The sequence below is a fragment of the Phragmites australis genome, chromosome 8 (assembly GCF_958298935.1).
Source record: "Phragmites australis chromosome 8, lpPhrAust1.1, whole genome shotgun sequence".
NCBI classification, from domain to species: Eukaryota; Viridiplantae; Streptophyta; class Magnoliopsida; order Poales; family Poaceae; genus Phragmites; species Phragmites australis.
Genome location: NC_084928.1, coordinates 11,087,056 through 11,101,951, shown reverse-complemented (window position 1 = coordinate 11,101,951; position 14,896 = coordinate 11,087,056). Strand labels below are relative to the sequence as shown.

The window sequence follows — 14,896 nt, the reverse complement described above, 5'->3', positions numbered from 1 at the left end:
TTCCAGAACCTTCTCCCCTGTCCCCTCTAGGCCCTGCATCACTCTCACACACTCTCTCTTCTCTGGAATCATCCACGGACGCGGACGCCTTCATAATTTAACTCCACCGTCCATTCTTTTCCCCTCGTCTTCCCCAGCTCGCCAAGAGGCCAATCATTCCCCTGCGATTCCCATTCCAAGCGCTCGAGCTTTCTTTGCTCCAAGCCTCAACTCCGATGGCGGACTTCTTCTTCGGGAGCCCCTTCCGCCGCCTCCTCCACGCGCGCCCCTTAACCGCCGAGTGGCCCTCCTCCGCCGCGGCCGCCATGGACTGGGTGGAGACCCCGACCTCCCACGTGCTCCGGATCAACGCGCCGGGCCTCGGCAAGGACGACGTCAAGGTCCAGGTCGAGGAAGGCAACGTGCTCACCATCAGGGGCGCGAAGGAGAAGGAGAAGGAGAAGAAGGAGGACGACGAGAAGGAGGGAGTGGTGTGGCACGTGGCGGAGCGCGGGAAGCCGGAGTTCGCTCGCGCGGTGGCGCTGCCGGAGAACGTGCGGGTCGAGGGGATCAGGGCGGGCATGGAGAACGGCGTGCTCACCGTCGTGGTGCCCAAGGAGCCCGCCCCGGCCCGGTCCAGGCCCAGGCCCATCGCCGTCTCCAGCAAGCTCTGAAAGTCTGGACCACCCGGCTTGTCAATGGGTCCAGCTGCCAACTGAAAAGGTGTCAGGTGTTGCTCCGTACTGTGAGTCAGCAGAGTCAATCGTGCGTGTCTCGGTGTGGTAGTAAAATGGCTGCGAGCCAGCGAGTAACAATACTTGAGTTGATAATGTGTACTGGCCGGTTCTGTGCACTCAAATTGCTCATGAGTTGTTACGGTCTGCACTACATAGGAATCACGTTTTGCCCTGTACCACATGTTTGTTAATTCACGACATTCTTGTTATTATCAGTTACAAATATGAACACCGAGGGCATTATGTATGAAAATTATGAGCAATATTGGTTTCATCATCGTATGAGAATTATGTATCTGTACATTATATACGAAAGCAAGATTGCATGGCACCAAATCTCTAAACGCCGTCGCGTTCCAAAGCAACCAGCTATGCCACGTAATCTTTTTTTAAGTCATCGGATTCAGTATGTACCATACGGTCGCGTTACTCCACTAGAAGACTCCAGAGCATCGGCGACAAGGGAAAAAAAAAAAAGACGAAAAGGACTCCAGCGGAGGTGGCACCGCCCCCACGCTACCGACCTCGCGCGTGCCGAGCAAAGCCGCCGCGACGCCAACATCTGCCACGCCCGTCGCCGCGCACGACGCCGTCAAGAAAGGGGCGGTTGGCACAGGCGTACCACGGCAACCCACGGTTGGTCGGCCTCCGCACCCCTTCATCTCCTAGCTCTGGCCGGTGGTGCGCTTGCAGGAGCGGTAGAGGCCGAGCACGGAGAGCCACTCGGCAAGGGCGTCGCCCAACCGTAGCCGGCGGTCCGCACCTTCCCCAAGCGCCCTAGCGGATGCATCACGGGGACGACGGAGGCGTATGGATCGGGTCGAGGAATACGGAGCTCCTGATGATGAGGATGTAGCATTCGGCGGGTAGGGAGGAGAAGCGGTCGAGGAAGAAGCCACTACCAGTTAGGGACGGAGCTAAAAAAATCAAAGGGGAGTTAATTAGGATGAATTGAGTATTAGGGTGTTAAATAGAGGAATTTTATTATTATATATAAAAAAATTATGTTATATAGAGAAAATCATCATGAGGGTCTCTACTGCCAGCCGAGAGGCTTTCTTAAGGGGCGGGTAGGAGCAGTGACGAAGCTAGAATAAACATGACGATTGTGTCTAACACACAGTAATATGCATAACTTTGTTGTTTTAAAGCCGATAATTTTAGGTTTAAATAAGAATTTTATTTCTTTACCATGGTGTATGTGCACCACGCAATATATAGTAGCTTCACTGGTGAGTAAGAGACAGCATAATTGGGGTGGCAGCGGTTCAGATCCGGTGGCCAGCAGCCGTCTATCGTTATCTAGCAACAACATTGCAGCCAGGCGGTGTTGCATAACCCTACTTACTACTTAGCCCCGCGCAGGGGCTGCAGGGAAGGTGCACCAGAGGGGTAGGGATGGGAGATGGTGATAGGTATTTGGCAAGGGTGTGGCTCAGCATAACTATGGGTCGGTGATTTCCCCGCACTCGAGTGGCGGCTGCACCAGGGCGATGGCATCCTCGCACCACCTGCGGTAGAAGCAGGCACTGGTGCAGGCCACCACGTCACGCTACCGCGGCCACCTCTCAGCGTCGGCATGCACACGCCGCAGGATGTCGGTGAGCAGCTCGGGCACCAGCGCGGACAACCTCCCCTCAATGGCCACCTGTTTCACTGAGATCTCCAGTAAGACCCATGCATTGCCACCAGCGAGCAACCGCGTGGGCTCCGAGGGAGGACTGGTGGCGTGGCGGCATGTGCCCATTGTGAGTCGCTGGCGGGAGATGGGATGGAACCGGGGCACAGGGGTGACCAACAACGCCACCATAGGTGCCAGACTAGGAAAGAGAGAGGGAGTTGTGACAGAGAAGGACGAGCTTAGGGGAGCAGAGGAGGGGCTATAGGTGGGGCTCGAGGGCAGTTGGTCCACATATGAGTGATTGGTGTCAAGCAACCGTTAGTGAAAACGAGCTGATCGACACCCATTTCTGTTTCTAGATTTTTTGTTTAGCTCGTATTGCAAAAAATGGACTAGGGCAGCTAAGGTTTGCAAAAGTTTCTGAAACTTTTTTACATGTGAACTACAACTTGAATGCGACCCATTTTAACTGATGACACTCGAAAAGTATTCACAAAATTTAAACCAAAATTCATCTCGGATCGAGGTTTTTAGCTACAATTTGGATTTATAGGCTTTGATTTGGTTTTTAAAAAGTTAGAAAATTTTACTTCAATTAATGTTACTAACTATAGTAATTTTAAAAATTAGTTACAAATATGTTGTATGAAAGATTTTGAAGTTACTTCACAATCCATAAGTTTCATTTTCTTCAATAATTTGAATTCTAAAATTCAAATGCATTAAAAAAATTCAACACTCAGTGTTGAAGCATATGATGCATGAAGTGCATGAACGACATTGTTGGAATTTTTGGCTGTGACCCTGGTCTTACACTTCCCCTCACCTCCACGTGCCTCTCTCATCCATCTGCCCTATATGTCTTCTAAGCTCCACAATATGGTACCAAAGACAATGGTTCAATCCACCAGTGAGCTAATGGGCTGAAATAACGCAAATATGTAGCGGGCCAACTTGCAAATAGAGGAATCACTCAAGAAACACTGGGGATAATATCCTATCATGACACAATTTGAAATCTTTACTTCTCTGCGATGGCAAAGGCGGCTCATGGCCGCGGCAGCGGCCTATAGCCAGGCGGCGGAGCCCTAGCCGCCCCCCTTTTATATACTATTGGTGAGGAGTATGACAATCGACCTGGACTAGGCCGAAAAAGACTCTCGAGCCTTAGCCCAAGTTGTGTTGGCCCACCCCCATCCATTTAAAAAAAAAAGGATTTCAATTTACAGATTAGCTCTCAGGTTTTCTTCAAATTCCATATAGGTCCTTCTACCTTATTTAATTATTGTATTTTTTGTTTAAGTCCTCAAACTTTTCCATACAAACACATGTCAACTTTAGGTGAAAATTGCCACTTTAATAGTTCATCTCCTCAAGAAAATGAACAAGATAAAAATAATTGTGTTCGTTCAATCTCATCACTTAGCTATTGCATTTATTTTTCTCATTGCAAAAGATAATTCCATATTGACGACAGGACACATGACTCAATATTATATCTATGCACTTTTATGTTTATGTACAAAATTTAGAACTTGTAATATATCTATGCACCTTTATATATGTATACACTTCTTTACCACCTTTTTTATGCTAAATATATAAAAATAATGTACTGCATTCACGACGGGTTATACGGCGCACCAACGGCACGCCATTTTTCTAGTATTATGCTAACATTGCTCTGGTGAGCCTAAAAAGCCAGTCTCTAGGCAACCAAATGCCCCCAAATAAGTGTGTCTTCACCATTAGAGATGTGCCATCAAGAACAGCTCGCCATATTTGTGAGGGCCTACTTTCAAGTTGCACACCCAGAAAATCCCCATCAGGATAGTGAACAGTCTTGAGCACTTTCGCAGCTAGCGAGTCAGGGAATTGAATCAAAGCGCTAGCCTCGTCGAGCGAGAAGAGCTAAGTTGAATAGATTGTTATCCCTGAAACTCAGTCCTCCCATGTGTGTAGGCAGTACCATCTTATGCCATGCAACCCAACTTAGCTCTTGCTATATTCTTAGCTCCCCACCAAAATTTCTGAATAAGTTCATCTAGGTGGTTGCATAGGCACATGGGTAACCAAAAACACCCCATTGAGTATTTGGGGTATTGCTTGGACTGCTGATTTAATCAGCACTTCTTTCCTCCAAAAGAAAGAGTTTTCTCAAACCATCCTTGAATTCGTGTCCATACTTTGTCTTTCAGATATTCAAATTTGCCTTCTTTTGTTCTGGCGAACCCAGAGCCAAGAACTAGAGGTTCTCCCTTTTCTTCTTCCTCCTCCCTCTCCTTTTTTTCTCTTCTTCTTCCTCTCATCCTCCCCTTCTTCTCTTTTCTCTTCTTCCTTTTTCATACCCAAAAATAGGAGGAGGGGCTTGGATGACTTCCAAGTGTGTGTGCGGTGGAGGATGAGGAGCACGTCGTCGGGAGCTAGCTTTGATGGTCCTTGCTAGGAGAGAGCTGAGATAATCCCCGTCGCTTCCATCTCCATCCAGGAAGACGGGATATTTGTATGTGCACCACCAATAACGATGTAGGATCTCCCATCCATGGAGGCGAGCTCTGGGCTTCTGTAAATGAAAAGAGAGGGAGAGAGATAAAGCCGTTATAAACAAGAGAGAATGGTCTCTTAGGGCATGCAATGGGTGATTATATAGGGTGTTTATATAAGAATAAACCAGATTTTTTTTGCCACATCAGATAAGGTGGGTGCTTTTCTGGAGGAATATGTGCTTATAGGGACGAATTGGTGCTTAAGGTGTGCTAACAGGGTAATTTAACATGTCTTAGCAACTATTTGCATCGGAGAGAAGAGTTCTTATATGAAGTGTTTAATGATATGTCAATATTCTCTATGTAAGTACTTGTGCCAAAGCTTTTATTATATGTGCCCTTGTGATGGAGGTGTCGCGGCCCAGGTTAGACGAGGAATAGACAACTATACGACACAATCTTTTCTCGTCCTATCGTTGTGACCCAGGAAAGTTATGGGGCATTTGGATGGGAGAATCCGATCTGATTCTCAGCCAAATCGGCTGATTTCGTACCAAACGTGCCGATTCACAGGTGATTCAGCTGAGAATCAGATCCGGGTGATTCGGTGTTTTGGCATGGGCCCGAGAATCACGTTAAAAGGTGTAAGGTGTTTCACAATTGTCAGGAGATAATTCCTAACAATAGCAGATGACGGATGTGTTGATCTATGTTTATGTAGGTGTATATCAAATTAGACTCAAGAATACCAAGATTTATCTAGGTTCGGACCTATTATGGATAATAGTCCTACATCTTGTGTATTATCTTACGAATTGGGTGAACTTATTACAGAATGTTTTGCTGCCTACAAGCCGAGTCTTCATCACTTTATATAACAGGGGAAAAGATGCACAAATAAATGGATCGTGTCAAATCCTGTGGAAAGCCTACCCTTGATAGAGCCAATTACCCCTAGCACATCATGACGTCGGATAGGCATGTCAGCTCTGCTCTGGTTATCCCGCACGCTATGTACCATCACTGAACGCCGTCATGCTCACCTGTCAAACCATCTAGCGTAAATGCTACGAGATAGGTCACTGCAACTCCACACCGCCCCACGATCATTCCTCGCCAAAATCAAGCGCTTAGGAAGCAATTTAGGTTTTTCTTTTTATGCTATCATTTTATTTTGACTGATTGCTCACATGGTGAGTGCCCAATCGATTAGGAAAGAATGAAAACGGTAGCTCACTTAGCATCAGGGGTATGGGTGGCTGATGGATACTGATCAGGAGGCCGCATATGAGAAACCGTCCAAATAATATTTTAATTAATCACTAAGTCGATCATTTACACAATCATAACTTCAACGATTAACCAAAATATCATCCCCGTAGTTCCGGCATGTATTTTATGTCAAGATCGGAACACATGCCTTACCAACATTTAACATCATAGCACAACTTAATAAAGAGCGGGTAATTAAACTTATATTACAAGTTCTTAAGCATTTGCAAATTCTCACAATTTGCAGCAAAAGAGTTAGGAGGATACTAAAACTAATCAACTCCTAGACAAAGAGAAAATATGCAGCAGAAACTAAAGTTATAAACAACAAAAGGAGAATGGAGCCATACGTCCTTAGGGTCTATCACAAAAGCACGATCTCTGAGTAGTTACCTACTCATGCCCGCCACCTACATCGGCGAACGTGAAGTAGCTAAACACCAACTCCTCCACGTCGGTAGCACCTAAAAGAGTGGCATGAGTACGAATATACTTGCAAGACTTAATCCATAATGGGTACTTATAGATAATACGAATCCAAGGATTATGTATTTGGATATTAGCAAGAAAACGACCACATAGTTAAGTAGATTCATATGCGAAAGCAGTTTGACATAAACATGTGAGCAACTATACTATACTAAAAGTACCATTCTACCATGTAACCAACATCATGAACATGTAAATAATTGGATCCATATTAGCATAACTGAACAGAACCACCTCAACCACACCAACCCACAATCCTGACTCTACGACTGATGCGGATAGACAAAAGAATGCTCATGACCGAGAGTGTGGTAATTTGAATTGATTTTACACCCTGTAGGGGGATACTCCTTCACCCACACGCCCCAGGTCCATCCTCTTGGCCTCCGAGGTAACCTTTATCATACCCAGAACTAGCCACTTGCACATGCCTCTATGTCATCGGGGTTACCGCGAGCTGTTCCGAACACCTCCGGCTCCAGCCACATTGCTTCTCCTTATTCTTTTTCATACGCGTCATAAGCCGCAAGGCGAGCGTCAGCACGACGTATGGTACTAGGCTTACCTTACCACTAGATCAGCATGTGGTGAGTACAAGAAGTGCTAAAGCTAATGGCATTGACAGATGTTGCTTAACCGATGCAAGCGGTCTATGGCATCCGGGTTCCCCGATCTACCCCTAGCACAGCCCACATCTCGTCTCATCCTCACACTCAAACATCCAAGCAACTTAGTCATATCCTTTGTGAACAAGTAAGTCCTAAGCTCGTGAACGGGGATTAAACTACCACTCAAATTCTATCGAAACATCTATGCATTTCTAAGAATTTCGAGCAACTCTTAAGTTAGACACAAACAATATTATCAAGGCTACAAGGATACATGTTACCAACAATACAAGAGAAAGATAATATATCAACATAGGTTCTACCCATATCAACCCAACACTCGACTCATTCCCATGCAAACATACATAAAGCATACTTTATCACAATAGACACATATTGGTCCAAAGTACTGGAAAGAGTATGCTTAGATGCTTGTCTTGCAGCTCTGGTGACCGCCTAATGGTACCCACACAACACTCGTAGAATTATGGTAGATTGGCGTTGCCTTCGCCCACACTCACATCATGCTCCGGTTCTTCGTTCACTAAAGAAGAACGCATGCAATAATGAGCATGAATGAGGTGCAACAATGTATGCTATAATATGCATAACAACATGTTAAGAGTGCAAGATATGTGAAAGAATAACAAACTTTACGATCTAAACAACGCCGGAAAACTAACAGGAGGATGGATATTCCGGGTTGAACTCGAAACATCAGGGTTCCGTAACCTCCAGGGTGTACTCCAGACATGGGTTCTTGGTTAGCCATTTTTGGATTGACTCGGAAGTTCCAGGCTGACTCCGAAACCTCCGGGTTAGGACGAAATATCTGGGTGAAGCTCCGAGCGAGGGTGCTCGGTTAAAAGTACCATGAAATACCTGGACCCTCCGGGTTTAACCCGAAATATCCGAGTTGGACAGACTTGAACTTCTCGATTACTTTCCTCTGTCGATTTGATTCGCATGTTAAATCTATCCTACATAGACATCAATACACACTATACAATGGTTTATATACCCAAAATCCACCCTAAACCCTAACGATTTCCGAGTACAAAATAGCGGGGTTTTCCCCTGGGCTACTCGGAACCTTCGGGTTTAACCTAGACTATCTGGGTTGCCGTAGAGAGGTCTTTTCACAAGGAAAAATGGTCGATTCCATTTGCGAGCTTCCTCGATCCAAGGAGAAAAGGTTTTGCACTAGTTCATAGGGTCTAGATCTCACTCACTAACTAGCAACTCGATTTCCTAGCTCAAAACTTGTCCAAAATCCTCAAATTCATTCCAAGGCTCAAGAACATAAGGCGCTTCACAACTTTGCAACCGAAGCTCCAAACTCATATTTCAACCAACCAAACCACATATTATTGCAATGGGAGCCTAGGAGACTCACCCATGATGCTTTGCCAAGGTTAGTGACCGTTGGTGGAAGGTGGAAAAGCTCGGGAAGAGGAAGAACACCGGTACTCCTCGGGCTTCAACCAAGAACACAGAAAGATATCAAAACCGGCTTGAATCCTTCAGTAAAACAAAATTGAATTGGATGGATGAGGAGCTAAGGAACGCATGAGTACCATATGCATACCTCGATTTGGCTTCTAGAAGGCAGATTTGAGGAAGAGAGAGAGAGAGAGAGAGAGAGAGAGAGAGAGAGAGAGAGAGAGAGAGAGAGAGGAGCTGCTCCCTTGCCTTGGCCGGTTGGAGAGAGTGTGGGGGAGTGAGGGAGAGAGAGGGAGCAGGTGGGGCTGCTGCCCAAGGGAGAGAGGGAGTGATTGGCTACCCATGTAGGCCCCACATGCTAGAGAAAGAAGCCCATTTTTAATGTGAATTCTATTCTTTTCTCTCCCGAATTACTTTCTCTCAACCGATTGACTCTAAACAAAATGCTCTAGCGTTCCAAAACAAAAAGTATACAAAATTAAACATAATACTTATGAAGCATGATTATGATTAATTACGTGATTACGGTTTCAGGACATGACACCACAAGTCCAAACTTGGGTCGAGCGCTGGTCGCCACCAAAGGGCTTGTACGGCTAAGGGATGTCCTAGGCACCACGAACCTAGCTAATGAGCGGTACAGAAAGTCAGGATCCCCTCTAGATGTAACGACTAGCCGCACCTGCCCATCGCACGAGCATGAAAAAATTTATATGAAAACAAGCCCTCGAGTACAAAAACACCGCTCAGATAGTGCCAGGGGGCTAGTTCTAATGATTTTATTCAATGTTCCTAGGATCCGAAGATGCCCCTCAACCGGACAGTCCAAAGAAGGGAGTGAGCTGCATATAGAAATGAGTTTGTGTGGTCATCGAGTTCTGTTGTGGTCCTCTGAACACCATGAAAACCTACAGAGACTACCAGAGCAAGTTCGACATCGGGGAAGTGGTCGCGGACGCAAACAAGGGCAAGGCAAGCGCCAGAGACTCCGACCTCGAAAAGGTGGTCGCTAATGGTCTCACAAAGCCTCCGCTCAAGACCACCTACCTCCTCAAAGGCCGCCAAAAACCAATCGACATGACTAGCCATAGTATCCCCGGGGGTTGGGCGAACGTGAACGCCGGCGGACCGGAGCCCGAGTCGAAGGGGTGAATGCCTGACTAAGGCAATCATAAAAGTACGCCCACCGCTGGTTGTTTTCCCTCATTTTCTGCTCCAAGTCCCTTTGTACCATGATCAGTTCCTCCTGACAAGCTGGTTGAAGAAACAGGTTCCAAAACATGTAGAAGTCTGTTAGTCGGGTCTTCCTTGGCTAGCCTAAAACTACACGTGGCTTAGTCTGTGGCAAGACTGGCACACCTCAAAGATCGCTCTAAAGGATCTCTCGCTCAATCACAAACCCAAGCTCGCACTCGGCCACTGCCTCCTGACTATGCTGGTCGTTGATGTCATCAATGGTTGTGGTCGGGGGCTCGGAGTGAGCAGGTGATTCGGTTATTTTAGGGACTCTACAACCATCGCAACGACACAAGCCCATCAAAGAAATGAAGAAGGTCAATCAAGTACCATACAAACTTAAATTACAGACTGGTGTTTACTCTTCCTCAGTCTCAACATGGAAGAGAGACCCTATGAACTCCAGTGGCCCTTGGCACTTCGCCTCCAACTTTGCCTCGGCTTCAGGGCCGACAGTCATGACCCCCTCCTAGATGATCTCAAGGTTGAAGTCGGGGTCACGGTAGTGGTAGCACCGAAGAACATACCCTGCGGCAGTCTTAGCCTCCTTCGCCACATCCTTTGCTATCCTCGCCGCCAGGATGCCCGAGAGTTGGGTGAACTTCTCCACCAGGACGTTGATGTAGTTGGCCCAGCCTTGTGTGGACTCTTCCTTTGGCCTGATGGCTTCCAACCCGATGCTCCTCAGGCCCCCCACATTGCCATAAAGGTAGTCCGAAGAAAGCCGTGAGTTGTCTGCTCATCCTCCATCAGCTTGGAATGTTGAGCGACGAGCGCATCCCTCTCCTCTTGAAATGTGATTTTCTCTTATTGAAGTGCGACATTCTTCCACTGAAGCATGCGCCTCACCTCCTTTCCCTCAGCCACCAGCCTCTCCAACTCGGCGCATCTGCAACAACAACAAGTTTCAGAGTCAAGAAAAGAACTCAAAATGTATACACCTAACCAGGGGACTTACCACGTGGTCGGAGAGGTAAGCATAACTCTCGACCTCGCGAAACCACTGAGTTGACCCGACAGGGAGGCCACATCTACTGCCGTGTCGTGGGTAGACGGCGTCCCACGGGTGAGTTTGGACACTTATGCGGAAGCCGAATCCTTTGCTTGATTTCTCTCCCTTGTACGGAGACTAAACGAGTAGACTGGTCGGCCCTAGCTAACTCGGGGAGTGACTGGTCGCTCCCCTGCTGGCCATCACCACTCGCCATACCTCCGCCTATGGTCAACTTTTGACTTCGAGCAGTCTGGTCCTCGGCTAGCTTAGGGCGAGGCTGGTCGCTCCTTTACTGACCAGTACTGTGTGAAAGATCTCCACCTATGGTTGAGGCCCGGTCCCGGGCTGTCTGGCTGCCTCCGTGACCGGATGTGTCAGAGGCGTGACCATATTGATCAGGAGGAGGTGTGGCTGCATCCTGTTGGGCGCTCAGGTGGAGATCACGATAAACTCCACTCCGTAGGGTGGCCAGACCGGAGGCCTCCAGGACCTCATCGATGACCAGGCGCAAAACGTTGACCTCAGGAAGACCCTGCAAATAGCATCAACTATGAAAGTCTAGGTCATAAATGAAAGTGTATATGGCCCCTAAGTGTGGTTTTGGTAATTAATAACAATATATATAGACTAACACTGTTGTTGAGAATTATTAGTAGGTTGTTCCATAGGTGATGCATAGAAAAGAGATATGCATCAAGATGAATGAGCTCTAGGTGATGCTTGGGTAGGTGTTGAAAATACCTATGGACTGACAATTATGTTGAGAAATGTTATTAGGGTATTACATAGGAGATACATAAGAAATGAAGTATGAATTCATTGAAGAATATCATGAGATCAAAAGAAATGCATCGTTGTCATTTAGCTCTTAGTGATGCTCATGAGAAGAAGGAGAAGCTCAAGAAGATTGACAATAAAAGTGAAGGCCAAGTTACCTGTAAAGATCAAGTGACTTAAGATATAAAGTTATCAATTAGGTTTTATGGACTAACCCATGTGATGTCTGCTTGAGAGTGAGTGAGGTTAGGTTCTATAAGAAGGCATGAGTTGAATTGAGATATTCAGTATGCTAAAGTTGGAAGATCAAGATCAAGACAAGTTTGGTGGAAAATTTATATGCTTGAATGCTTGTGGTTCATGCCTCAGTGGTGAACAAAGTGAAGAACGTGAAGATGCCAGATACAAAGTGACTTTCTATGACAAGACGGTGAAGGGCAAGCAATACTCAGGCGCGATGGACCATCCGGTGGTGAAGGGCAAGCAATTGTCTTGGCATCGAATGACCAATACGGTGGTGAAGGGCGAGTGAAGGCTTTGCGCCAATGGACCGTGCGATGTCATGGGAATCTATGGATGATTTGCATCCATCACATGAAGATCAAGAAGGGAAGCGAGGATGAATATTGTCATCAAGCTTAAGTGAAGAGTTGATGATAAGCCTTGAAAAGCTACAAGAAGCATTGTGACTTGAATGATGCGTTCGTCAAGTCCGATGGCATTGCTCAAGGCAAGGTATAAACTAGAATAGGTTTTCTAGTTTTGACAGTCTCAAGGAGTTTGGTGGGAGACCGGGTTATAGGTATGCCGCATTATCAAGAGGAACTACCAAAAGTGTTGCTCGATTATTGTGCCGAGTGCTCAAACTATGTTCATAGTGCGGGTTGGGTTTGTGTTGAGAGTTCGCTTTAGGAGTCCGATGCCGAAAGTGTGGAAGTGTATGAATTAAGTTTTGGCGTGTTTCTAGTTTTATTCGATGTGTTGGAGATCATAAATTCAGCAGGTATGTGTAGCCTCTGAATAAGCTTTTCGTAGAGTCCAAAATCATCGAAATTAGACTTTAGAATCAAAATTTAACGTCGTTTTTCAGAGGGTCAGTTGTGTTGAACTTAGAAATTCCGGGTGGAATCCGGAAGTTTTGGGTTGCCAGAACCTCCGGATGAGAATCCGGGCAAGGGTTCTCTTTCATGGTTTGAGGTTTCAATCCGGAAGTTCTGGATTGGGCCAAAATGTTGTAACGGCTAGTTTTCAACCGGTTGGGTTCTTGAACCTAGAAGTTTCGGGCTGTGCAAAACCTGCCCAACGACTAGTTTTTTAGAGTAGGGTATAAATGTCCCTTGTCCTCCTAGTGTGAAAAAAGTTGCTTGGCTGGCTTTGTACTAGTGTTGTGAGGTGTTTTGAACTTAGTGTTCCACCTTGAGTGCTCCCTCTCCCTCTCTAACAAGATTTTGTGAGAATCAAGCCTTGGTGGCTTAGTGATTAGAGAGAGGTGTGAGAGGGTGTGGTGCTTTTTGTAGACCATGGGTTGGCACATATGTTGCGTGTGTTTGAGCACTCGGTGTTGCTCGTGCGCATGTTCGAAAGTTTGTTACTCTTGGAGCTTGGAGCTCTTAGGCGGCTAGACATCGTCAGCAAGCACCCAAGGTTGTGGTGAGCCGTGAAAAGTTTGTGAAGGCTTGAATTTTGCCTCTACAAAGAAGAAATGAAGAGTGGAAGCCTACGCTCAAGTGTGACCAAGCTTGGTGAGGAAAAGAGTTAAAAGATACCTGACTCAAGTACGAACAAGCCCCTCAACGAAGACGTAGGAGCCTCAAATGGAGGTGTCCAAACTTCGGTAACAAATCAAGTGTCTTCGTGTCTCTTTTTATTTTTGTGCTTAATTGCTATATGCTTGCTTGTAATTCGTTCCATCTCTTTTTGTTTATCTTGTATAAAATTGAATTGCATGCTTGTATTTATATTTGTGATATCAATCCTTGAACCCCGTTGCATATCTTACTTAGAATTGTTATGCGTGTCTCTCACCCTAGGATTTTAATCCATCACATTTTGTTTAGGGTGTTAGAGCACTAGTTAAACTCGACATTTTAAGCTCTGAGCTGAACTCAGAAGTTCCAGATTAAACCCAAAAGTTTTGAATTTTGTATATTCCACTGCAAATCTCAGAACACAGAAGTTCCAGATTAAACCCGGAAGTTTTGGATTCTGTACAATCTGCTGCTGAGTTTTAATGTTGTATGAACACCTGTTCACACCTGTTCACCCCCCTCTATGCAACATCATTGTCCTTTCAATAAGGAGGCTTGAGGGCGAGAATTTTGGAAATTCCAAACTTACCCTTTTGTGTTGTGCTCTCTCTAGAGTGGTGAGATCACATAGCGGAAGGGCGCCGACTGGAGGACCATTTTCCTCATGGAGCCTGGCATTATGATTTGAAACCACAAATCGATGACGTCATCAGTAAGATTTGAATAAGAGAAGAGGTGTGAGAGGTCACACACTTTTTGGAAGAAAGGGCAGTACCGGGGAATCGATGGTAGGGTGGCTGATCCCTTTCGCATGGGACACAACCTGCACTTGATGTAGTCGCGGATGACATCCAACCCTATCAGCTTGGATTTTCGAAGCTGGCCAACCCGTTTGGCCAGGGTCAATAGCTCTTAGGTGGTCGCAGGCGAATTCCCATAGTTTTCTGTGACCTGCACTGACGTGCTTGGCACACGAAGGTTGTTCAAGGAATTGTCGGCCATGAGGTAGAACCAATCCTCCCTCCACCCCGACTACGATTACTTGAGGCTCACCTCAATGTAGGAGTCCGCGGGGCCATCACGGAGGCGGAACCCGCAGCTCCCAGTGGTCAGTCCGATCACCGATTGGGATGTGTAAAAGAACTGAAAGATGTTGATGCATGGCTCGACCTTGACGAAGTTCTCACATAGATGAGCAAAAATGCTCAGTATGATAATGGAGTTGGGGTTGAGATAGAGGTGACATATCTAATAGAAAGACATGACGGTGGTGAAGAACTCAGAGAAGGGTGGCACGAGGCCCGCCAAGAAGAACGAGACAAACAACACGATCTCCCCTTGGTGGGAGGCGGGCATGCTCTCCCTGGCGTGGTATCCTATGGAAAGGTGGTGGGTGAGTAGGCCGACCTCGTGCAACACCTTCAGCCTCGCCGTGTCGCATTTGGATCTAGGGAAGGTGGAATCGCTACCGGTGTGTGCTGTCGGATTACTTTGGATGAAGTTGCG

The 14,896-nt window shown here is 46.4% G+C and overlaps 1 protein-coding gene across 1 annotated transcript; it reads left to right on the top strand.

The window, feature by feature from the left end:
• Positions 1–75: 75 nt before the first annotated feature.
• On the top strand, positions 76–939 carry LOC133926613 (16.0 kDa heat shock protein, peroxisomal-like). Its single transcript, XM_062372628.1, has one exon. The coding sequence runs from the start codon at positions 216–218 to the stop codon at positions 651–653; it is 438 nt and encodes a 145-aa protein (XP_062228612.1). The 5' UTR covers positions 76–215; the 3' UTR covers positions 654–939.
• The last annotated feature ends 13,957 nt before the right edge of the window (positions 940–14,896 follow it).

Bases quoted from the DNA above. Each gene is read 5' to 3' on its own strand.
- LOC133926613 (XM_062372628.1), top strand. From the start codon at position 216: ATGGCGGACTTCTTCTTCGGGAGCCCCTTCCGCCGCCTCCTCCACGCG.